Source organism: Arachis ipaensis, chromosome B08 (assembly GCF_000816755.2).
Source record: "Arachis ipaensis cultivar K30076 chromosome B08, Araip1.1, whole genome shotgun sequence".
NCBI classification, from domain to species: Eukaryota; Viridiplantae; Streptophyta; class Magnoliopsida; order Fabales; family Fabaceae; genus Arachis; species Arachis ipaensis.
In genome coordinates, this window is record NC_029792.2 from 121,217,165 (window position 1) to 121,245,018 (window position 27,854).

A 27,854-nucleotide genomic window follows, 5' to 3' on the forward strand; every position below is an offset into this window, starting at 1 on the left:
TTAGACCTAATAGAGTGTATAGTAGTGTTAGCATAGACTTGCTTGTACAGGATTCTATAGCATTAGTGTATGGTATCCAGAATCAACATCCAGCATTGGACAGGAAGTGTTCAAAATCCTTAGCCTTCTGACAAGGGAACAAACCACAGCATAGTAGACCAAGAATTTAAGGATTAAGTTTTGTTTTTCCTTTCTTTCTGTTGTCAATGGGTAACTCACTTTTTAACCTTAAAAGGGAACGAAAGTGAGAGAAAAAAAAAAAAAAAAGAGAGAACATAAAGACCCAACCTAGAACAGAAGGAACCTAAAGAAACCCACAAAACAAAACCTCCAACACTCACCATCATTACAACAATGTTTACCAATACCTCAAAAAACACAGTACTAGAAAATATCATAATAAAAAGTTAAAAACCTGCTAGAATCATGCCACCACCTACAAATAACAAGCCTCCAACAAAAAAGCCCATTTAGCAAAACACGCTTATATATCACTCAGCACTCAAATGCAAATAACTCCAATATATAGCAAGAGTCCTCGCTTGATTGAATTCATTATTATAGAATATTTTTCATTCCGTAAAACATGCTCGTTAGAAAATTTGTCATTGAAGATGTGTGCATTGCGCTACAACAGAAAAAATATCACCACATAGAATAATTTGGTAGAAGTAAATCAAATTAACTAACCCGGAGTATAGGGGAAAGAAGGGGCTTCATAAACTCCTGTGCGAAAGTAGACATCAACAAAGTTAACCCCAATTGCTTTGTGTTTCACATGAACCTCACCTTCTTTAAGCTCTCCAATTTCCACATCCTCCCACTTCAGAACCTGTCATCAATCGGTAACAACAAAAGTACTTAACAGAACCATGAAACAAACCTCAGAAGCACCATCCTAATCTTCAATAATTCAACAATTCATAATCAAGATTAAATATGACGAATTTCAATCTATTTGTGCATGATTTGCATTAAGGAATCATAGAAACAAAAAGCATCACTTTTTTGAGAGCGAGTTTGAGATAATGATATAAGCATCCTGTGGTCAACTGTTTGCCCTTAAGTGGATGATTCATGGCAAAGGGATTGGTCAATGTGTTCGGCCATGGATACCCATGGAAACCACTCGACAAGAAAACAAACAAACACAATATATGCTTTGATATGATATATTAAGACCATCTTTGGGAACCTATAAAATAGTTAAAAAATTTCTTATAAGTGTATATAATATTTTGAAGCTTATGATTATAAGCAAAAGCAAATTATACTACTTAGAATCAGCTTCTTCATACATTTCAAACACAATAGTTATCATAAAATCACTTGTCATCCCAAACATAAATTGACTGTCACATAATCGATTATTATAAAAGCGTGATCATACAAATAAGAATTATCCAAATAAGTTTAATTTTTCAGTGTTACCAATCACACCCTAAAATTGAGTAAACCTAACTAAACTGCAAGACTTAGATTTAACCTACTTGATTGAGCTGATTCTAAACCAAAGGACGCATGTTCATAGTCGATAATCATAATTCATAAATCATAATGTCATTATTTAAAAAGTAACTGAAGATAATAATTGTATCATGAGATTTTAAGTAATAAAATGAGTTAATGATTGTAAAGTAGATAAAATGAAAACAAGAATTAAGAGAGAGAGACCTGAGGGGCACCAATTTGATGAACTCTGATAGCTTTGACCATGTTAATTTGATGATGAGAACGAAGCTAGAGGTTGTTGTGAGAGAGTTCATTGATGGAGTGTGTGTTATTTTTCTTTTGACCATTTGTGGTTCAGAGTCTCTGTTGAGTGTTGATGGCAAATTCAAAGTTGAAAGGGAGTGAAAGTGAAGCGTTGTTGCCTGTTGGCAAATGACGAGGGTACATGCAACAACCTTCTTTCTGTACGGCTACAAAAGAAGTTCTTGCAGAAGCGGAAGGTAAAGGAAATATCTCAACTTCTCAACTTCTGGAATTTAAATTAATTTATTTTGTTAGCACTAAAGTTTATTTATCGGATATTTCAATCAGTTTGCTTCTAGTCAATGGGTTGACCGGATTCAAACTCTCACATTTGTTGTGAACAATTGAAATGATTACTTAATCAACCCAACTTAATTGGAGAAAAAAAGTTTAAATTAATATCAGTTCTCTTTATTATTTATATATCTTAGTTGTGTCATAATAATTAAAATAAATAAATAAAATTACGCACCAAAGATTTATAAATACAAAAGTATATTTTAAAGATTTTTTTTATAAACAAAATTATTACACTATTAATAAAGATTTGATATTTACGATTTTCTGTGTACATTTTTATCGATTGAAAATAATTTTTGAGATATTACTTTGATTGATATTTATTAATCTAAATATATATTTTTGTCTATTCTAAATTCTTTCATATGTATTTTGGTTTACAATAACGCTCAACATCCATATAAAAAACTTATCCAAGTCATCCAAACACTTTTTCTTTAACACGTCTTCTCCCTCTCCCAAAATTACGTGAAATATACGCGCGTCCCCCTCTCTCTCCTATCAACGTAACAGATTTACGTAAATTTTTTCTTCAACGTAAACATTCCTCTTCTTCTTCTCTTCTTCAACGTTAACGATTTGCATTGTAAGTTTCAGATCTGCAATTGTTGCTTATCGTTCTTTTTCTTTTTTCTTCTCTTCTGCTTGTTGTTCTTCTCTGTTGCTCGTCCTTCTTCTTCTTATTCTTCTTCTTTTTCTTCTTCGATTTTGTGGATTTATCTTTTTCGTTTTCAGATTTCAATATTCTATCAAAACAATGAATGATTCAACTTCAAATCAGTTGAATGAGAGCGTTTTAGATTATTCTTCTGAAATGAACCAAGCAGACAAGGTTCGGATTTTTTTTTAATCGAATTGAATGGAATGCAATTGCTAAATTAAATTGAATGTACGCATGTATTCTGAATTGAATTAAATTGATAATCTCTCAATTGTAGACACAGGTGTTTTGAATTTATATAATGGATAATGTTTCGTTCAATTAGTACTATACAATTGTTTCACCATAATAACGTGTTCGGTTCATTCCGCAGAAAGTTGTTTGAATTTGATTTTATATAATGGATAATGTTTCGTTCATTTAACACTATACAATTGTTTCACCTTAATAATGTGTTCGGTTCATTATGCAGAAAACTGTTTGAATTTGAATTTATATAATGGATAATGTTCCATTCATTTAGTACTATACCATTATTTCACCATAATAACATGTTCGGTTCATTTTGCAGACCAGGTGTGTTGTGGATGAACGATTTGTCACAAAGGTCAGGATGATTTTCAAGACACTAGAAGAAGTCGAAAAGTTCTACAAAAATTATTCCAAAGATTTCAGGAGTTTTTGAAACTGAATACTGATAGCAATATTTTTTTAAAATTATCTCTCTGCTATATTGATATATGCATTTTTTCGATTCACCCTGTGTAGTAATTTCAGTTCATTTATTTTTTGGGGCTCTTAATATTTGATAAATATCCTGATTCCATTCACTGTCAACCTGGAACAAAAAAAGCAGCTAGACAATTCCAATAGATATATATTAACATCTCAGACCAACAGGACAAGGACTAATCCATCTTGAATTAGATATATACATTAACATTAAATTTCTAATAACATTTACATTAATATTCACTTATATACATTGTTTGGTTTTTTAAACAAGTTAAACAAAATAGTGTTAATTACAACCAGTCAAACAAAGTATATCCTATTTACTATCTATATTCCCATATGTGAATTTACAATAAGGGCTGGAGAGGACAACAAATGGCTTTGGGAGTCTCATTTCTTCAGATGTCCGAATCACTTGGTCTCTGATTTTGTTCAGTTTGTGCAACAGAATATTTGGATCATATTCAAGCCTGAAGCCAAAATAGTTTGGTCAATACTTCACTCAATACACCGACAAGCACAATCATGCATATTTTAATCAAGTGAATCAAAATGGCCAACCAACTGAATCGAACACCATTCATGTGCCGAATAAAATGTGATAAATATTCAATCATCAAGAAAAATTTTTCTGCATGCAAAAGAACTCAACTGAACATATAACAATCAGGTAAATCAAATGACAAACACCAGTGAACCGAACATCAATCATGTGCTGAATAAAACGTGATAAACATTCAATCATCAAGTAAATCATTTCTGCATGCAAAATGACTCAACTAAACACACTAATAATCAAATGAATTAAAATAACCAACTCCACTGAACTAAATTTCATTGATGTTCTGAATAAAACTTGATAAACATTCAATCAGTAAGAAAAATATTTCTGCATGCAAAAGAACTCAACTGAACACACTAACAATCAGATGAATCAAATAACAAACACCAGTGAACCGAACACCAATCATGTGCTGAATAAAACGTGATAAACATTCAATTATCAAGTAAATCATTTCTGCATGCAAAAGGACTCAACTAAATACACTAACAATCAAATGAATAAAAATAAACAACTCCACTGAACAGAAAGAAAATAAGAACACATTTCCATTCCTATGCCCTAGTTACGCCAAAAAAATAAAATCAGATTAAGTCAATCTACTAAACGAAATAACTCAATTCAGTAAACCTAAAATGCAACTAAAAGAAATGCGAGATTGCAAGATTTTAAATGAACAAGAGTTTTTATCATACCTTTCGCGGTCTTTTTTCTTGTTTTCGTTTGTGCTTTCTTCTTCCTTTTGAAATCTTCTCGCGATTCTTCTCCAGTAACGGTTTCGGCAGAGAACATGAGTGAAGTTTGAGAGAAATTTGAACTTCTCCAGTAGCGGTTTCAATGTTGAAGAGTGAACGTTGTTTCATATTCAAGAATGAATATGTTAACATTTTGTGCGTTTGGGCCCGTGGAGTCACGTAATGAGATTGGATTTTTTTGGTATTGCACCGGCTTGAATAGACTTGGATGAAAAATTATATGGATGTGTAGCATGACTGTTGTCTGATAACTAATAAGTATATAGTACCTTAAAAAATAAAACAAATTCAATCTAGTTTTAGTGCTTGTTTGGACGCCATTAAATCGATAAAAAGAATTTTTTTTTTTTTAGTGTGTTTGACAAATTTCTAATAGTAAAAGTAAAAATATTAGAAAAATAAAAAAATTTTGAGAAGTTATAATTTACATCTTTTTTTAAAAGATATTTTTTTCTTAAAAAAAGATGTTTTTCATGTAATAAATGAACAAAAAAATACTTTTATCTTATTTTATCCAAACACAAGTGATAGATAAAAAGATCTTTTTACATGAGATATCCAAACATAAAATTACTTTTACTTTTATAAAAGATCTTTTAAGAAAATATCATTTAAAAGAATATCTTTTTTGAGAATGGCGCCTAAACAGACCCTTACTTAAAATTAACATTTTTTTTATTTTGTACTTCCATATATATATAATTTTCAAATAATATTAATATATTTTATTCGATTATAAAAAATAAATTACAAAATAATATAAATAATATTATAAATTTCTCTATTTTTTAGTAATTATACATCCAAATTCCAAACACAATTTTAACTACTATCCAAGTGACAATCAATCACTCAAAATCATATTGAAAATAAAATATCCAAACACAAATTATATTAATACTAATTCAATTTTAATCAAAATTAATTTTACAAATGTACAGTAATACCAACATTCATAATTGCAAACATTAATTCAAAGTTTCAAACACTTGTAAATTGTAATGTTCACTTTTTTAATATAAAAAAATACCAAATTAATTAAAAATAACATGCTGATTTCAAGACTCAAACCCCGGAGAGAGAAGGAAAGAGAGAGACAGAGAGAGAAGAGAGAGGGAGGGGAGGGGGGGGGGAAGAGGATTTGTCCGACATTTGTCTTGTATTTGAATTACACTAACTCTAATTTTTTCCTACTAAAAATTTGGCCCCCTAGCATTCCCATTACAATTTACTGAATTTAGTGAAGCGACAAAATACGAGAACAAAGAAACGTGTGAACCAGAAAGAGCGTCACATAACTCTAATCTTCAGAGAATGATAACAAAATTATTCTTTTAATCATATAACAACCTGACGAATACCATACCAAACATTATCTACATGTTACAATCTATAACCCGTTTCCATTCAAAGAGAAATAAAAAAGACAGAACAAGAACCAGGTGCTTAGAAGTTAGAACATTTATTACATACAAACTGATAGCATCATCAAGGTATCAACACAATAGACCCTGAGGTCTTCCTATTCTCAAGATCTTCATGTGCTTTTGCAGCCTCAGACAAAGGGTAAGTATGGTTAACTCGCACCTTCAACACACCAGAAGCAACATTAGTAAACACCTCTCCAGCAGACTCCAATAGCTCGTCACGAGTGACATTGTATTGCATTAGACTTGGCCTTGTCAAGAACAAGGATTTCGCAGCCAGGGTAGACAATGGAACGGGATCGGGAGTACCTGATGACTGCCCGAAATTTACCAAGTAGCCTCGAAGTTTTAAACACGCCAAAGATCCCTAGCAAAAAATATAAATTAGTAAATAATAAAAAAAAAAGAGCTGAAAAAATAGCATACCACCTAAAGGACTTCTTCTCTCATTACATTCACAGTTTCTTGAAAAATAGAAAGAAACATTACTGACACAAATATACTAAACCATGGTTCAATGTTTAAATTAAAAATTGGAAAAAAATGTAATTAACTCTCCTAAAATTTAGCTCATGTGCACCTTAGGCCTTAAACTTTCAAAATACGCAATTCAACACTTGGGAGTTGTCCATACACTGCAAAACAAGGTCTTCCAAAATTATTCTCCCATTGAGGCGTTATGTTTTCTGTAAAAAACATACTATTGGAAGAAAAGTTCGCACAAAAGTTTTGAAAGTTTAAATTATTAGGGGCACATGAGCAAAAGTTAAAGGTTGTTAATTGCATTTTTCCCTTAAAATGTCTCATAACAAAAAGGTTCATCGTGCAGAAATCAGTAGAACATTATACCAAGCATGTTGTTAAATTCCATCAATAGTATACTAATATGAGAGTAGTTCAATCTGTAAATCAAAACCGTGGCATATATTCTTTTTCTGTGTTCAACCGTTAAAGGGTCCTTATTAGAACAATTATTGAATATAAAACTTTATCTGCCTTCATATTATTGTGTCTACGAATTCACAGAAACACAATGCTGATAGGATGCAGAACAATGAGTTCATTCCTAATTTGAAAAGAAAGGCACTTTTCTTTAATAAGATCCAGGAAGTCATCCATATTAAGAACATGCACTGTTAGAGTTCTGTATCTACAATCCTACTTGGTGCTTGTTGATGGTTTAGTTAGAAATGATCATCAAAGGTCAACTGAACCCCAAAATCTAGTTGCATTCCTAGAAACTCAGCCATCATAACAGAAAAAATTTCGTGCAGAAATAGAAAAGGTGCAACTGTGATGCTGATGATATCATCATGCAAAATACAAGATTAACAGTTAAGTCTTTCTACTCAAAATTACGCAGCATTTTGATATTAAAGTTCACTTGGATACGATTGCATAGAATGAGAATTACCTGAAAAGTATCCTTTCCTACTGAATCATAAACTACTTCGACTCCATTTCCAGATGTAATTTCGTTGACTCGAGCAACAAAATCCTCTTCCGTATAGATTATAGTATGATGGCAGCCATCCTCCTTGGCTTGAGCTGCCTTCTCTTTACTAGATACAGTTCCAATAACCGTTGCGCCAAGTGCATTTGCCCACTGGCACAATAGGGATCCAACTCCACCAGCTGCTGCTTGTACAAGGACAGTATGACCAGGTTCAACCTATGAAGTTACATGTATTGGTTTCTGTTTATCATCAACATGGGGAACAAAGAACAGAATTTTAAGGCAAAGCATAGAACTCAAGAAATATTATAGTCAACGACGGTAATAGCAAAATTCTTGCTTCTGTTATAAATTACAACAAATTTTCTTTTGTGCTTTACTTCAAGTATATACTGGATGAGGTATATCTTTCTGCAGTAGCACCTTCAATTGAATTCGCAATGAGATTATCACCCAGAAGAGGAATATCCTAATTTGATAACCATCACTAAAGACTTGTAGCATTCTCTCTTTTTCAGGCACATCTTGCCAGGTATCAATCCTCAGTATCGTTGAGTAGAAATCCCTCTTGTATGCTTTTAGATTGGCAAACATGATATTCCAATACGGAAATTACTACCAAATAGAGGCCAACATCTAATAATCTTATTTGATAAAACTTGCTTGTCTCAAAATCTACTATTAAATCATTTCAACTTGACAAAGTAATTAAGCATTTCAATAATTTTTTTTAAAAAAAGGAAAATTCTAGACAGCCGGAAAATTTCTGATGAACTCTTGGATCAATCAGTGATATTAATCTCTTGGAGCAATGAGGCTCTACCACTTCATCCCATTCAATCTGACAATTTCTGATGGAGTAATAATGTTCATTTTTTCTTTTTCTGACTTATTGCATCTATAGGTTGACAATATAAACAAATCATTAAGGATACCAAACTTCCCTTAAAATGCACATACAAATGTCGGAAGATCAATTATCTGAAAACTGAAATATGCATATAATTCCTCTAAAGTCACAACAAATCTCATGAATTCTTTTATATTTTAAAGATGTAGAAACACAATCTGGTGAAACTGTGGAGCTTGACTATGTTTAGAATATATTAAGAATCTCTTCAATATTTATCTCAGATAATGGATATATTTCTAACATGGAATCAACTAGCTTCTCCCTAAGAAAACAATCTTAGGGAGTGTCTTACTAGTTTCGTGATGTTCTCTAATTTGTGATTTTAAAAATTAGGAGTATAAAAAGCCAATTGTATCAGTGTTCCAAGAAAAATAACAAAATCAAATGAAAACAAAAAAAGAGAGATAAATACAAGTTATAAAAGCCTACCTTGAAACAACGGCGAACCAAGAACTGAGCTGTCATGCCCTTCAGCATGATGGATGCCCCAACAACTGGGTCAATTGAGGAGGGTACAGGAACTACCAAATAAACCAAGGAGCATTTGAAATTACCTAAATCCGCCAAATCAAAAATCTTCACCTGTATCCACCAGGACCAATTATTATGTAATTCGAATCAATAAGATTCGAATTATGATATCAAGTAATTCGAATTGATTTAATTCGAATTGTGTACATGCAACGACTTAAAGTAATTCGAATCAATATGATTCGAATTACTATGAACGTAAGAATATATAGGTAATTCGAAACAACTTGTTTCGATATATATATGTAGAATTCGAGTCTTATTAATTCGAATTACTAGGTTATTTTGTGTTTCAACATAATTCGAAACAACTTGTTTCGAATTATAACTTAAGAATTCGAGTTTACTTAGTTCGAATTACTAGGTTAGGTTGTGATAAATCGAAACAACTTGTTTCGAATTATATATATATAGCACGAACCAGGGCTATATATATATGCTGTGAACTCATGATGCTGTGAACAAAGTGGGGAGATGGCTAGTGAGGAGAGTTTCCTAGTGTTGGTACATTATAGAGGGTCGATTAAAAGAAAAACTCGATCCGGCGTGAAGTTCACTGATAAGGATCCACTATGTATTATCGTGACGCCAACAACCACCTACGATGCTCTTGTTAGCTGTCTATTAGCACTTGTCTTCTATGTAAGTTAGCAACCATTGTGCTCCTTTGTACTAAGTTGTTTCCTATTAGTAATGAAACTTGTTATTCGGACCAAATTTTTCTGCTTAATATGTTTTAAGTGATTGAAATTAGTTTCTAAAACAAACAACATTACCGCGAGGGATGAATCATAATGAATAACATAACATGAAACTATATACGATAACAGAAAAGTGGAATACATCATAGTAAATGACATAAGAAAACAACAAAGTACATACCATAACATAAAATAAAATAACTACAACGTACATACCATAACAATGATAACCAACCAATAAGGTAGACAATATAAATATAACAACATGACATACACCACTATCCATAAATCATCTAAATAGGTGCGATCCAGTGCCGCAACGGCGTGGCACCCGTGTCCGGAAACTCCTCCGTATAAGTGGCTCCTCATCCTCAATAGACTCGTCGCTGTCATCCGGAACTGGCTGTCTCGGGGTCACACGCGCAGCATGCACGGGTCTGGACAAAAATAAATCGTCATGTGTAAAAGATAAATGAAACAAACGACCAACATTTTATACAGAAACCGCTCACTCAAACCTAGTGCAAATACCATTAACAAAAACAGATGCATGATCACACTTATCATAAACCGCTACCGTTAACCACTAAACCGCTAAACCGCTTAGTTAAACCGCTAAGACTAAAATAAACCGCTATAAAAAACCATTAACAATAAACCACTAGCATGCACCACTCTCCTAAACCACTATCCTAAACCACTAACAGTAACATAAACCATCATCAAAAACCATTAACAAATACCGTTATCATAAAACGCTTTCATAAACCACTAACCTCGTCGTTGATGACACCGGCGATATGCGCAACTCCATCCAAACGATAAAGCCTTCCCGGATCGTCCCCCATCCACAAAAAAAGGCGATCTCCTCTTACTCGTACGAAAGGTTGGTCGTTTTCTCTGGGATTTGGTGGGGTTACAGAAAGACAAACTGATTCGAATGAACTTGCTTCGAACTCCTTTTATAGCCGAAACAGTTGTAATTCGAATCAACTTGATTCGAATTACTATGGAAATCGGTTCTAGCCCTAATTCGAATCAACTAGATTCGAACCACTCAAACATAAACTTCTCCTAGTAATTCGAATTAAATGAATTCGAAATAGCTTATGTAAATTCGAAAGGTATTGATTCGAATTACATGATTTCTTGGATGAGTATAATTCGAATCATATTGATTCGAATTACGTTCATATGTTGCATGGAGATAATTCGAATTATATCAATTCGAATTACTTGAGAGTATAATTCGAATCTTATTGATTCGAATTATATAATAATTCGTCCTGGTTGATTCAGGTGTGAATTTCTGGTTTGGCTGATATTGGTAATTTTGAGCTCTCCTTGGTATATATTGGTTTTTTGCCCTTAAAAACATGTGCTCATATCTATATTTTTTAGAAATTAAAGATGTTTTGTATGTTTTAATTAAATTATTGACATCAAATTCTATTTATGATTAAAATTTTTTCTCTATTTATGTTTATTATGCTCATTTTAAATTTTAAAAATTTTTTACTTCATCAGCTAACATAATTATTATTGCTTGTACTTATTTAGAGTTACTTTTGACTGATTTAACAAAACATAAATACTATAGTTTTTTTAATAAAAACTTTTAATTTTGTAATTAGATTATTCCGTATCAAAAACGTTAATATTAACGGAATATCCTTCCATAAAAACATGTGATAAATAACCCAACCCTAAAAATATGTTGTCAAAGAAGTTTTTAGGAAGAAATATTTCCTTAAGTTTAACGTCTTTGACACACACAAAAAACTAATTATAAAATTAAAAATTGTATAAGAACTCAATTGAAACAAAAAAATTATAAGAACCTAATTATAAATTTAGTGAAATTATAAGAANTTATCTGATATGAAAAAGATAATTCAAAATTAAAAATAAATGCAAGAAGAAGCACTATATAATAGAGCATGTCAAGTCATGCATTATATGTTAAGTGGGAAGGACAATGATGACATCATGGAAAAGGATAAAAAAAAACTTTAGATTTGCACAAATACAATTCGATTTATTTTGGCGGTCATAACTTATGCATAAATCGATGGAAAAAACATATTCGATTTATTTATTTTCACTATTTTAACATAAATCGACTCAATACGATTTGATTAACATGTGAATGGTAAATCAAATTTACTTACCAATGAGTTATAGTTCAAATGGCATAATCTCTTCATACTCAATTAAGAAGTTGTGGGTTCGAATCTCCTATCTTTAGTAAAAAAAAAAAATCGAATTTACTTAATACAATTTACATGAATTAACTAAAAGGACACATGTATTGAAATCAGAAATAAGACATCTATGTAAAAAAAATTTATTATCATTTTATTAATGTAATTTACCTTTTATATTATGATGAGAATATCATTAATACAAGTCTCGGATTCTCAAATATAAATTTCTACTACTATTTTTATCTATCCATTATATTTTTACAATAGACTATCAACACAAACGCTCTTAAGATAAAAAATTATAATTATGTCAATTATTTTTCGATTGAAATTTGTATCACTTCATATTTTTTTAAAAAAAATAACTTCTCATAGATTGTTGATGCTGAGATCTGTAAGAACCGGAACTAATTAACCATTTAATTAACATAAAATAAAAATATAATTTAATTATTCGGATTAAGTTTGGAAAATTAGAAATATTAATTAAAAAATATAAAGATAAAATTTGGATTCAATGAATTTTTTGGAGCAGGAAAAAGTAATTTTTTGCTGAAAAGTGTGTAAAAATGCGTACCGGTAAATTAGTCAGTAGTACCAGCTTAAGTCTGTCCAATACTGCGTGAGAGTAATAAAACCGTAGAAAAAATTAGGAAAATATCTAAAGTTGAAAATCGGATACTAATTCTAAAAGTTTTGGCCCAAAGTGGGTCAAACGGGCTAAAGACGCTAACGGATTGGTCCGAGCCCAAGCCTAATATATATAAACACCCTTTAATGAGCATTCAGCTCATTTCCATCCTAATTTGAAGAAAGGGGCGCTGCAGCTGAGGCCTAGCTCAACTGGTTAAACCATATGCCTCTTAATATGCTGCACCCGGGTTCAAACCTTGGTGAGTGCACCAAGTGTTGAATATGAACCCTTAAGTATTGTGTGGATGAGTGTGTAGTGTGGGTGTGTTGTGATACCTAGGATTGGAGGTTGTCCAATCTACTTGACCAAAAAAAAAAAAAAAAAAGAAACAGTTGTGGCCCAAGTTGGGCCCCAAGCCCAACATATATAACCACCCTTTAATGAGCATTCAGCTCATTTCTACCCTAATTTGAAGAAAGGGGCACTAAAGTGAAGAGAGGAAGAGAGATTGAAGTGAAGAGAGGAAGAAAGGGGTGCTCTGATTTGCGTGTCGTTTGCGGCCACGCGAAACTTTTGACGAGCCCGTCATTTCTAACGAACTTTGCTGGTAAGAACTCGTGTCTCATGTTCTATTTTTCTGCCCTAAGTAACTTTGCGTTTTTAGGTTTGGTTTTGAATAGATTTTTGTGATTTTGGTTGTTTAGGGGTGATTTAGTATTGAAATATTGTTGGGTTTTGCCCCTAATACTGTCGGACAAGGTAAGTCTCTTTAAATCCTTGTTGTTTGATGTTTTGGTTAGTCCTATTGTTGATTTTGTATATTATTTAATGTTAGATTGAAGTTTATTGTTTGTTGGAATGAGCTTGGTAGTCTTGAGCTTGGTGGCTTTTGCTTGGTGTTTTGAGTTGTGTGGGAATCGGCCAATGTATGGTTTCGGTTTTCTTTATGTAATATGTAATGTTTCGTGAAATTTAGGTTAGTGGCCCTAAGATAAGATTTAATGTTTGGGTGTATGTTTAATTGTATGTGAATTTGATGTTTGAAGATAAGTTATATGGTGGTGATGATGATGTGGAATTTTGGGATGTCGGATATCTGATATATGATGAAGGTTGAATGAGTTGAAAGTGTTGTAAGTTGATTATGATGATATTATTGATGTTGATTGTTGATTTTCAATGACGCTTGAGGTTGATGATGAATGTTCAAATTTATTATTGTTGATGGGAGTCTATTGATATTGTTGATGATTGATGATGATTAATGGTGTTGTTGATGAATAAGAAGGACTATGAGTGTTTATGATAATTTTGGATGTTGATGAGGAATGATTTTGATGGTGTGGGATGGTGCAAATGTGATATTATGGATGTTTCGGTTGAGAATTGTGACGGTGGAGATTTATAAGGGAAAAATGTTGAAAGAGTTAATGGTCTAGGAAAAGTAGTGAATAATGATATGAGAAATATTTGGTATGAATTTTGAGTTGTTTTGGTATGGTTGAAATGTGATTGAATTGGTTTTGGATGAGGAATGTCGTAAATTTTGAGAAGTTGATAATTTGGTAAAAGAATATTTTGAGCCAACTTTAGCGAATCATAACTTAGCTCTTGGAACTTGGTTTTGAGCGAACTTTATTTCAAATTAAAGAGGGTTGAGAGAGCTTTAAAATGGTATAAAGATATGTGAAATTGAAATTTTTTAGAGATAGTTATGAACGTTGGAATTTAGGGTCAAAAATCTTATTTCTGTGATGTTGCAGAAAATTGGAAGGCCCGTCTTGTGTGCCCGCGCACACTGCTGCGCGTACACACAGAACATAGTAGATGTATCAAGTTGTGCGTACGCACAACATCATGCATACGCACAGGCTGGGAAATCTTTCTGTTGCATGCGTAAGCACACAACTTGTGCGCACACACAGATCCTATTTTTCAATAAAAACTCTGTTTTTATTTGTTTTACCTTCCCAGCAAGCTTGTAAACTTTCGTGACATTTGCTTAAAACTTTTTTGCTAGTATTTAGACTTTGAATCAAGGGGGAATACAATAAGAGAATTAAAAAGGGTATTTTGGTTATGAGTTTAAAGCCGGTGATATAGGTTTTGGAAGGTTTGTAGATGAAATTGGTGAATGTTGAGTTGTGAAGTATTTTGTCGAAGGAATTTTGAGAAATAAGAATGCTTATGATGAATTTGAGAAATTAGAAACTGGTGATGGTTATGATGAGTTGAGAACTTGGGAAAGGATTGAGAACAAAATTGAAAGTGTGCCAAGCACTATATCCTTGGAACGATAGTGTGCAGGGCACTATATCCCTAGAATGCTGAGACTTGGGAATTGAGAATTGGATAATAGTGAGCCGGGCACTATATCCCAAGGACTTGGTTGAATAATGAGGTTTGATCCCACTTGTCGTGGTTATTATGCGTATGCATGGATGGTGGTTTTATCCCGTATAACACACTAATTACCCTAAGCTTTACCTCATGCCGTAAAGTAAAGGTCACGACAATTCTAAGGCTTATATATATATATATATATATATATATATATATATATATATATATAGAGAGAGAGAGAGAGAGAGAGAGAGAGAGAGAAAGAAATAGTAATTCTAGAAGCCCGATGAAGGAATAACTTCAAAAACAGAGTTACAAATCACAAGACGTTCACACGAAGCTAAAAGCAATAAGGCACAAGCGTAGATACAAAATATCAAGGCATATATAGATATATAAGTAGAATAGTCATAAAGTACTAGCCGCAGCCCGCAAAGTTTAGGCCAACTAGTTATATGCTGACATACAGAGTTTTGAAAGTTAAATCAGCATATACAATATCTATCTCAAAGTTGGCCTCTAAGGCAAATAAAATATAAAAGTGAGAGTACTAAGTAAAATATCCAAAAGAATCCAAAATACGGGATAAAGATCCTCCGCCCTGTCACCATCACGTAACTCACCGAGGTGGGTTACGACCCGCATTTGAAAAATAACAACAAAGTATGGAATGAGAACCGGAGGTTCTCAGTATGGTAACAGTACCCAGTAATGTAAAATATAAGACTTCGGAATGCTAGAGGCAATCCTAGAGCTTCATACAAATCATAAATATTCAAGCTTATAAAACAAGTAATTAAATTCTTAAACAAGTCAACTAACTTAGAGGAGTTCTAAACTATCAGTTCACCGTTGTCCTACAACCTTCACCAACCTAACCTCCAAGCATTCCCATTGCCACCGCCTTCCGAACCTCCTCAATCCCAGTAGAAAACACAAGTAATAGCCATACAAGTAAAACACAAGTATAATCATGTATAGCAAGTAATTCAAGAAACAATTAAGCATGTTATACAATTAGGCAAACAATGCAAGTCGGTAAAGCAAGCAAACATATAAAATATGCACATGATGAATGCCTGTCATATTTGGCTATGATATCACATTGTCGGTTCAATTGCCAACCTGACACATTTCCATGGGAATGTCGCCTTTCGATCACGAATATAGCTACGGGAACCCCCACGGATATAGTGTCAGGTACACTCCTGTGATCCAAAAGGATGCGAGTAGGATACTCTGCCACAGACCTCACATCTCAACGTAAGTGGGATAAACCAACCGTTCTTATGCCGCCGCGATATCGACAAGCGGGATTAACCAACCGTCCTTGCCAGGTGCATAGCGTCTCAACAACCTCTTCAGTATAAAACAATATATCAATGGTTTTCAAAAATCATTCTCAGTACTCAGTAAAGTCATTACTTTAATCTCGAGTCCTAGACTCGTCTCAACCATCAGCGGTCCGTAATTCCATAATTCATTGCACAATCATCATCACAGTTCCGCCATCTCACTCAACTAATTCCATCCTCAATACTCCAGAAACCTAAGTCTCTGTCTTCTAGATTCATATAGAAATTCACTAAATTAAGTCACTAACTCATCCTTAGAAGTATTAGAGCCTTAGTACTAGATAGTATTTCTAAATAGTACTTAAAGAATGTTTGAAAAGCTAGAGAACCTTGAAAACGAGAGAAAAATGATTTTTTAGCAAAACAGGGCATGTGCGTACGCATGCCCAAGTATGCGTACGCACACTTCAGTTTTGGACCATCATCATGCGTACGCATTCCATGAGTCGCGTACGTGGGGTGCTTGGCAGAAACCATCACCCGCGTATGGTGCAGGAGGCCGCGTACGCATTCCCTGCTGTTGACCCATCTCATGTACGCATGCATAGGCCGCGTACGCATACCATCCCAAATTTGCAAAATTCTGTAAAGTTGCAGAAATCAGTTTTAAATACCAAACTTTAAACGTTCATAACTTTCTCTAAAAAATTTCATTTTCCTTAAACTTTTAATCAATTTAGAGATCTTTAGATGAGCTTTAATTTAAGATAAACTTCAACCAATTTCAAAAATAGAGGCTCAAGTTATGATCCGTTAAAGTTCACCAAAAACTGGTTTTACCAAAACTTAGCTAGGTTCTCAAACTTCTAAAATTCACAATCAAACCAAATCAAAGTCTATTCAATTTCACCACAACACTACCAAATACTATACTTTACCTTTCCATCACAATTCAATCAATTCAACATCTACTTTAATTAAGTCATACACCACAAACTCAACAATTCCACGATTTCTACATCAAGACTCTAATATCCACAACTTTAACACAATCCTACTACTCATAAGCATCACTTATCATATCTCAACATCAACAAATATCATAATTTATTATCATTCCACACAATCATCATTATTCAACCCAACATCACAATTCAGCATCATCATTCACCAACATCATCATAATCATCATACATCACAATTATCAACCATCAATTTCAATCCTATCCTATGGTCCACTAGCCTAAGTGTCTAGAAATATTACATATTACATAGAGAAAACTGAAATTATATCTTAGCCAATTCCCAATATACACAATACACCAAGTTGAGTCCAATTCAAGCCTCCAATCACCAACAAATCACCAATCAACTCCAACAAGCATCAACAATCAAATTTTCCAAGCTATACATATTAATTTACTACAAATCAATACCTATGATTCCTAAATACACAAATTTACAAGGGATAAGAGCAAGTTTACCTTTACGCAATAGTTTTGGGAGCAAAACTCAATAGCAACTAAGTGCTAGAGTGTACCTAAATACCCAAAATCACAAAAATCTCTCAAAAACCAAACATAAAATTTTGAAATCCTTAGAATAGCAAAATCGGGAGTAAAATTCAAAATTTTACCAACAAAGGTTAGATAGAACTAATGGGCTCAACAAGAGCTTCACGTAGCCGTAAACGACACGCAAATCGGAGCACCGTAACTCGAGTTATATCCACCGAAAGTTGGTGGTGAATAGTAACTTCTCCCTTTCTCCTCTCAATTCACTTCAGCCACTCAAACCCTTATTTGTGTGTGTTTGTGACCGAAAGGGTTCATTTAAGTGGTTATATATGTTGGGTTTGGGCCTAGTCCAACCTGTTAGCGTTTTTGGCCGTTTGACCCAATTTTGGGTCAAACCTTTAAATTAGTGTCCGGTTTTCAATTCTAATTGTTTTCTTAAGATTTTACTATTTTTCTCATTCTTGCACAATACCGGACAGATTTAAGCCTGTATTATCAGTTAATTTACCGGTATGCATTTTACGCAATTTTTCGAAGAAAATTATATTTTCCAACTCAGAAAAATCTACTGAGTCTAAAAATCATATTTAAATTTTCTAATTAACATTCTAACTTTTTTATCCTATTTTGGGAAATTAATTTGATTAATTAAGTGGTTAATTAGCCGTTGTTCTTACATCCCGCCTACAATGAGGACGGGGGTTCTATCCCCTCACGTATTGATGAATTGTTTAGCAAGGACGGTGGTGTGATCCTGCTTGTATATTATTTTGTGTTGGGCAAGGACGATAGTTTAATTCCGCTTATAGATTGAATTGTGAATGCAACCTGAGCAAGGATGGTGGTGTAATCCTGCTTGCTCGAGGTGCCCAGTAAGGATGGTGGTTTAATCCCGCTTACTGTGGAGGCAAGGACAGTGGTTTAATCCCGCTTGCGTGTTCCGAGCAAGGATGATGGTTTAATCCTCCTTGTTTATGGAATCTACGGATAAGAATAGTGGTCTAATCTCGCTTACCCGAATCGGGTTTGGCAACATAACCGACGCGTGAGCTCATGGCCAGTAGAACAGGCATGCATCATTTGCATCTATGTGACATTGTTTGGGCGTGGTTATTGTATATGTGGTTTGCCTATGTGATTATTATTGTTTAATTGATATATGTTATACTTGCTATATATGCAAATTACTTGTACTTTACTTGCTTACAATTACTTGTACTTTCTACTGGGATTGAGGAGTCTCGGTAGGCGGTGGCGATGAGATTGCATGGAGGATATGTTGGTGAAGGCTGTGGGACAGCGGTGACTAGTATTAGTTAGAAATCCCTTAAGTAGATTACCCAGTTTATGATTTAAGTTATTTATTTATTTTAAGCTTTGATATATGTGTCGATGTGAAGTTCTAGGATTGTCTTTAGCGTCTCGGAACTTTATATCTTACATATTGGGCACTGTTACCATACTGAGAACCTCCGGTTCTTGTAACACCCTAATTACCCTAAGCTTTACCTCTAGCTGTAAAGCAAATGTTAATCAGAGGTTACGATAATTCTAAGGCTTATACATATTTATATAGAAGGAAATAATATATTCTAGAAGCCCGATGAAGAATTAAGCTCAAAAATGGAATTACAAAAGCGCAAAACGTTCACACGAAGCTAACGCACAAGGCACAAGGTATAGATGCAAGAGAATAAAACATATATAGATATAAGAGTATATTAAACATAGGGAACTAGCCGCAGCTTGCGAAGTTTAAGCCGACTAGTTACAAACAGAAAAATACAGAGTTTCAGAGTTAAAAAAGCTTATACAACCTATCTCTCAAATAAGCCTCTAAGGCCATAAAGATAAATATACAAAGCGATGTGAGAGTAACTACAACAAAGTAAAATAGAAATAATACAAGGAGGAATCATACTCCGCTCTGTCACCATATCCGCAATCCCACCGAAGTGGATTTGTAACCTACGTCTAAAAAACAACAACAAAGTATGGAATGAGAACTGGAGGTTCTCATTATGATAACAGTGCCCAATAATGTAAGATGTAAGGCTCTGGGACGCCGAAGGCAATCCTAGAACTTCACATCGCATACGGATATTCAAGTTTAGAATGAAATAAATAAATAAAGAACTTAAACCGTAAACAGGGTTATCTAAACTTAAGAAAATTATAACTAATACTAATCATCGCTGTCCCACAGCCTTCACCAACCTACCCTCCGTGCGATCCCATCGCTACCGCCTACCTAACCTCCTCAGTACCAGACAAACACAGATAATGCAAGTAAGGAAAATACAGATAGTATTCAGATATATAACAAGTAATTCAAGAAGCAAGTAGGCATGTTATACAGTTAGGCAAACTCAAACAGTCAAAGCAAGCAAGCATAAAGAAGATGCATATGATGAATGTCTGTCCTATTAGCTGTGATATCACATGTCTATTATAATGCCAAACCCGACAGAAAATTTGGTCGACAACTCCCAGATTAGTCTCTTTATTGCGCATAAGGAGGAATAATTCCGAGGGATGAGTGCCCTACCACCTTCTCCTTTTAGAGGGAAACATTCCGAGAGAGCATGCCCTACCACCTTTCTCTGGTTGCCGCATGATTACATGGGTTAGTGCCCTACCACCTTGCAATCAGAGAGAAATCGCATTCTCAGGAGGAATAATTCCGAGGGATGAGTGCCTTACCACCTTCTCCTTTCAGAGGAAAAATATTTTGAGGGAGAGTGCCCTACCATCTTCCTCTGGATTTGATAAACATGAGTGAGAAGCCCAGCTTCAAGCCTCACATCCGAACGTAGGTGGGAGACTGACACAGCCCCTACGACGGAAAACAACACATATCGTAATTACATATTCAACTCAGAGGCCACTCCTCATAGCACACTTCCACTCATACTCATTCCATCAACCATGATCAATCATTTCCAAGTTTTCAACTCATCACAACCATCATCAATCCATAACTTTCCATTTTGAACTCACTAGTTCGTCAATTTTCTCAATATATATGTCATTCTTCTTTCGCACTCCACCAAACCCATTTTCAGTACATCAGAAACCTAAACCTCTGTTCTCTAACTTTTCAAAATAATACTAGACCAAAACTCCTAGGACATTTCCCATGTTTCAATACCTGAAGATAAGCCCAAGAGTCTTAAAATGGTATCACAGAAGCTTACAAGCTTGTTGGGAAGGTGAAATGGTTGAAAACAAAGTTTAAATTTGAGAAACAGGGCGTGTGTGTATGCACATGGGTATGCGTGGGCACGCCCAAAGGGATTTTCAAAAAGTGTGTGTACGCACAGGTAAAAATTTTCATAATTTTGTTCACTCGCACAATGCGTGCTAGCGCCCCCAACAGACTGACCTTCCCAACGTGTGCGTGCGCATAGGTTGTAATACTTCATTGGATATGTGCGCGCACAAGCTGTGCTAGCGCTCTAAACAGGAAGCCTTCCCCTACCTGTGCGTACGCACATACCAGAAATCACAAAATTCTGCAACTTTGCAGAATTTCAGATTTTGACACCAAACCTTGAACGATCATAACTTCCTCTACAAAAATCTATTTTTCTCAAACTTTATATCGTTTTAAAGCCCTTGAAATCATCTTTAATTTAAAGCAAATTCCAATCAATTTCGAAAACCGAGGCCCAAGTTATGATCCACCAAAGTTCACCAAAAATCAAGTTTTACACAAAATCTCAAAAACTCAATTTTAACCAACTCTCAATCCAAAACCAATTCAATCACATTTCAACCATACCAAAACAACCCAAAATTTATACCAAACACTACTTCAACTATTTTCTCAATCACACAACCTTCTAAACCATTCAACAATTCTAAATCCAGCCTAATTCACATTTTTTCCAATTTCCATTAACCTTATTAACCTCAATATAACCACTCACCATGACCATTTATCATCAATGTCACATATTGCCAAACTTTCATCCAATAAACATACTATCATCAATTCATCATCATCATCAATACTCAGACTCATTATTCACAATTCTCAACAATGCACTCAATTTATCAAACTTTCTCACTCATTTACTTTCAACATGAACCACAACAATCAACAATTAAAATCATCATCAACATCCATCTTCAAACTTCAGCACCCATCAACATAACTCATCAATAATCATCATCTAACATTATATATCATCACATTCAACTCATTCAACCTACATCCAAACCATCATCAAGTATAACATTTATGTACAATTAATCATACAATCACATCATTCAACCTATCTTAAGGTCAACTAGCCTAAGTATCCAGAAATATTACATATTACATAAAGGAAATCAAAATCATACATTGGCCAATTCCCAAACGCATCAAACACCAAAACGAAGCCACCAAACTCGATCCAAAGCCTCAACCAACTCCAACAAACACCAAAACTCAATCTAACATCGCATATATAACAAAATCAAAACCTAGAAACCACAACATACAACACCACAAGGGTTTATGAGCAACTTTAACTTGTTCAAAGAGGATCGGGGCAATTTTCAACAATTACCCACTACTAAAGATCACGTAAACAAGCAAAATCACAAAATCTACTCAAAAACCATAACCCCAAAAATGCAGAATTCTAGGGCTAAAAACTTGGAAGTGAGACGCAATTTATTATCAGGTTTGCTTAAAGAGAAATGTAGAGCTCGACAAAAGCTTCGCGTGATCGCAAACGGCTCATCAATCGGAGTTCTGTAGCTCAAGTTATGGCTCCCGAAAGGTGGAGGTAAATAGTGCTCCCATGGTTTCTCTTCTCTCTTCTCTTATAACCGAACTCCCTCTCTCTCTTTAATGAAAATGAGCTGAAAGCTCATTAAAGGATGCATATATATGTTGGACTTGGGCCCAACATGGTCCCGATCCAACTCGTTAGCGTTTTAGATCCGTTTGACTCACTTTGGGCAAAACCTTTAAGATTAGCGCCCGGTTTTCAGTTCTGAATTATTTTTATCCTTTCAAAAAAATAAATCACTTTTCAAAATCTTATTTTCCAAAATACGCAATACTGGACAGACTAGAGCCGGTACTACCAGCTTAAGCGCCAGTACGCATTTTTACAAAAACCTTTTGAAAAAGATACTTTTTCCAACTCAGAAAAATTCACTAAAATCAAATTTCACATTTATATTTTCAAATTAAAACTTCTAAATTTTGAATCTATCTCAGGCACTTAAAATTATTATTTTTATTAAAACGGTTTAGCCGATTCTTACAGTTCTCATACCATATATTGTTGTTGTTTTTCAGATGCAGGTCGCAAATCCATCTCGGTGAGTTTGCGGACATGGTGACAGAGTGGAGGATGGTTTCTCCTTTATTTTACTCTGCTTTATTTTGATGTAGTTACTCTCTCATCCTTTATATTTTTATAACTTTGTTACCTTAGAGGCTTTTACTTTAACCTTTGAGAGATAGGAAGTAAGCCTTTTATAAAACTCTATTGTATCTCTCGACTAGTTGGCCTAAACTCCGCAGGCTGTGACTAGTTTTCTTTTTGTATATCATACTTAAATATATCTTGTCTACTTTAATTATTATCTTGTGTATCCTGGAGCTATCTACTAGGTTATATATGTATATATTATGTTTTGCATCTTTTCATGCCAACGCGTTTAGTTATTGTGTATGAATGTTTCGCGCTTTGTAATCCCGCTTTTTGCGACTTTAAGCTTTTATTCCGTCATCGGGCATCTAGTGTTACTACTTCTTTCTATATATATAATATGGTATGAGCTTTAGAACTGTCATGACACTTTATTATCCTTCGCTTTACGGCTATAGATAAGGCTTAGGGTAATAGGGTGTTACAAGATCCACCTTGATTCAATGGATCCCTCGATGATGCTATTAAGGTAAATAATGATGCAACATTAAAGAATCATGCTAGAGCAGTTATTTTTCTTTGTCGTTATCTTGACAAAGGATTAGAAAAAGATATCTTACCGTAAGAGATCTAATGGATCTACGAAAGAGTTTAGAAAAAATGTATCATCACAAAAAATCGATGTTTCTTTCAAATACCCAATATAAATAGTTACATTTGCTGTTCCAGCTTTAAATAAATATCAAAATACAATTTCACAATGTTCTAAATAACCTCGCAATTAAAATTATGTGAGAAAAATGTTATTGAAAGCTAAGAGAAAATATTTTAGACATTCCTTGCTTGAAAATATGCTCCTACAATAGCAATATTGGGAGAAGAGGTGGATTCAAAATCTTGTAACCACAAATATAATTATGCATATTGAACATTTGAAAGAATTATCGACATGATATTTTTCTTCTAGACTCTTTCATAGATTTACTAGATCTTTTATGGTAAGATATTCCTTTTTTAATCGTTCGTCAAGATGACAATAAAAAAAAAAAAATTATTATTATAGTAGGATAATTTAATATTGCATCATTGTTTGTCTTAGTGTTATCACCAAAAAGACTCCTTGAATCAAGGTGGATATTAGTATTTATAATCCATGACAAATATTTTTTTCAAAAATAAGAAGCAATACAAATTCTCATCGAAAAATAATTGATATAATTAGAATTTTTCATCTTAAGAGTTTTTGTGCTGCTCATAGTGTGTTGTGAAAATTAATAGATAAATAAAAATAGTAGAAATTTATATACGAGTATATGAGAATAAAAAATTTACTATTATGTGTAATGATGGAGAATTTTATTTCATGTCTTTATTATTCTTTTAATATTTAAGTGAGAAAAATTTTGAATATATTATTATTTTAAAAATCTTAGAAAGATAAAAATATTTAACTTTTTATTTAAAAATTAAAAAAATTAAAGAGATGAGTTCTTAAGTATATAATATTTTTTTTTCTTTAATCAAATTTTTATCACACAATATATTTTTTTAACAAGATTTGTGATGAGCATATTCCTAAGAACATTCAATAGAGTGTTATATAAAATATTGGTGAGTATGGATGTTCTACACTTCTACTACTCATTAATAGAGCATTAGTAAAAGGTAATATTTAATTTGGTCTTTAAAATTTGATATTGGATTTAATTTGTCTTTTAAAATCTTAATGAATTTAAATTGAATCTCGAAATTTGTAATCATATCTCGCATTAATATTTAAGCTGATTTTTGTTAACGATATGTTGATTTGGTATATTAACTTGCTAAAATTTGAAGTAAAGCCAGGTGCGAAAAGTTCAGTTCATTTGGCGCTTTTGAGAGTAAGCAAATGAAGATCTCGAGTTAGGCACTTGAGATGCGACTGAACTAAGACCTGTATTCTTTTCTAGATTTTATGTGATCGAGACCTATTATAATTTTTAGAAGTTTAATTGCTACTCTCAGAGCTCCAAATTTTCTAAATTGAACTTGTTATTGTAGTTTTTCTAAAAATGTTAGAGAGCCGGTCAAATTTATAGGAAGTCTAACAGATCTTAGTTATATAAAACCTGGACGAGGTTACAAGGATCCAAATTTTGGTAAGTTAAAGTACAAAATCGATACGTCGTTTACAGAAATTAATTCAAGAGTTAACACGAATCTACTTAATATACTAAAATTGGGTTTTCCCCAACTAATAAAAGTGAGGTGTCACTTTTTCGTGAACCCATTTTTCCTCCAAAATGAATGCATTTAATGAATAATGCATAATTATACTAATTTAGGAAAATATCTTTATTATAATTATATAAAATCAATATTTAATGCATTATTAAACTACTTATCAATTATTAATCAAAAATATTTTTAATTATTTTAATGAATAATTTATTTAATTTTATTAGGATAAATATCAAATTCTATTTCTAATATAAAAATATAAAATTTTATTCCTTCTATTTTTATTTTACCACTATAAAAGACTAGAAGAAAATTTCATTCATTTATCAATTACTTTTTCATTGGGTAGCTTTTACAACAATTCTTTTTCTTCCTATGAGGCGTCGTCACAAGAAGGCAACTATTATGGACACAAATCAGCACACACTTTTCAACTCCCGTGCTCATCATTCAGAGCAATATATGATATGTTATCTATTAAGCATTATAGACCATGGTGTTATCATGTATGCATAAATAAAAAAAAATCCATAATTAAGCTTAAGACATTTGCCAATTTGTGTGGTATATTATAGTGTGAAATTTCTTTCAATTTGTGTTGTGCAATGATATTATGGTTTAATTTAAGCTTTTATTTTAGAATTATGTTATGATTTTATCTCATCATTTTCTCTTAGATATTAAGTTGATGTATTTTCCTCGTGAATTTATTTTTTCTCTAAAATGAAATCACTATTTTTTTCTAAATTTATTTTAGAAAAATATATTTATTATAACTATATTACAATTAACATTTAACGAATAATGCATGATTATACTAATTTAGAGAAATATTTTTATTTTAATTATATAAAATCAATATTTAATACATTATCAACTAATAAAAGTGAGGTGTCTATTCCTCATGAATTCATTTTTCCTCCAAAATAAAAGTATTATTCTCTCTTTTAAATTTATTTTAGAAAAATATCTTTATTAATAATTATATTACAATATTACAATTAGCATTTAATGAATAATGCATAATTATAATAATTTATAAAAATAAAATAAAGTCCAGTAATTTATCTTCCGACTGCACACGTGTGTAGAATAATTTTTAAGAAGGAGTCATGTATAGCAAATGCGCTCGATGATTGTAAAACTGTATACTAACATTGATATAATATTATTTCAGGTATATATTTTGCAGGCATCAAAGAAAAGTGTTGAGTTATTTTTTAGTAGATTTAAATTATTTATTGTTTATTAGAGAATTTTGTGCATTAGAATTTTTTAATAATTTATTATTTATTTTGAGCTAATTTTGATATGTCCTTACTTGACAGTAAAATAACATATAAAAATTTGTTGGTGGGTCTAAGTATTATTAAGTTATTTATGGTCACATTGAGTATATATGTTTGATTTATTGAAGAAAGTAGATTACTAAAACCAATTAATAACTATTTTAGAGGTAATATATTTAACACTAGATTAAGAAAAAATAAATAATACATAACATATTATATTTTTATTAATCAAATTATTATAATTTAAATTAATTTTAACAAAATAATTTAAAATTATAATTTTAATCTTATCACGTGCATGCATGCACGGATTAATACACTTGTTACTATTATAAATTTTAGGATTCAAATTGAGTTAATTATAATTCTAAGAATTAATTTAAATTTAAATTTTAAATTTTAAAAACCAAATTAAATATTAAACCGCGTTAGCCATAATATATGTTTCAACTAAATAGTAAATACGATAAGTCAATAATATTTTACTATTATTTGACCTAAATATTCGTCTATAAATAGATCCCCATGGTAAATGCTTCATTGCACAACATACACATAAGAACAAATTATTAGCTACAAGCTTTGCTTATGATGGATTAGTTCTTGAGTAATATAATAAGTACCATTATATATAGACAGAAATTGTGTTACAAATACTAAATGACTAAGGCTTGTTTGGATGAAATTTTAAGAAAATATATTTTTTTTGAATTATTTTTTTTTTAAAGATTTTATGAAAAAGTAAAAGTAATTTTATGTTTGGATATCTCATTTCAAAAAATTTTTTTATTTATCAATTATGTTTGGGTATAACAATGTAAAAGTACTTTTTTTTGTTTATTTATTACATAAAAAATATTTTTTTAATTAAAATTTTTTTTTAAAAAAAGATGTAAATTATAGTTTCTCAAAAAATATATTTTTTTTTTATTTTTCTAGTGCTTTTACTTTTACTACTAGAAATTTGTCAAACACATTAAAAAATAAAAAGGATCTTTTTTCAATTAAAAAAAATATTTTTTTGTCAAGATAATGACACCCAAACAAACACTAAGTATTATATTATGAAAATATCATTAATACAACTCTTTTATTCTCATATATAAATTTTTATTTCTATTTCTATCATTTATTGATTATATTTTTACAGTATTTATTATTTAGGTTTATTC

General features: G+C 32.3%; 2 protein-coding genes across 3 annotated transcripts in view; both read right to left on the reverse strand.

Moving 5' to 3' along the window:
- Nucleotides 1–17,767, reverse strand: part of LOC107612846 (quinone oxidoreductase 1) — a 21,065-nt gene extending 3,298 nt beyond the window's left edge. Inside the window, exons 1-3 of one of the 2 annotated variants that reach the window (XM_016314601.2) lie at nucleotides 17,760–17,767; nucleotides 1,675–1,740; nucleotides 691–832 (exon numbers count right to left, since the gene is read on the reverse strand). In XM_016314601.2, coding sequence (XP_016170087.1) covers nucleotides 691–832; nucleotides 1,675–1,716 — 184 coding nt within the window. In that variant the 5' untranslated portion in view covers nucleotides 1,717–1,740; nucleotides 17,760–17,767. Of the gene's footprint in view, nucleotides 1–690; nucleotides 833–1,674; nucleotides 2,006–17,759 lie in introns of those variants that run through there. The other variant, XM_021109914.1, reaches the window with a different exon arrangement.
- On the reverse strand, nucleotides 6,043–9,085 carry LOC107612847 (quinone oxidoreductase; the record flags this gene model as incomplete). Its single annotated transcript, XM_016314603.2, is given in 3 exon segments — nucleotides 6,043–6,562; nucleotides 7,610–7,867; nucleotides 8,994–9,085. Coding segments are annotated over 3 exon segments (656 nt in total), but the record flags the coding sequence as incomplete, so codon positions are not given.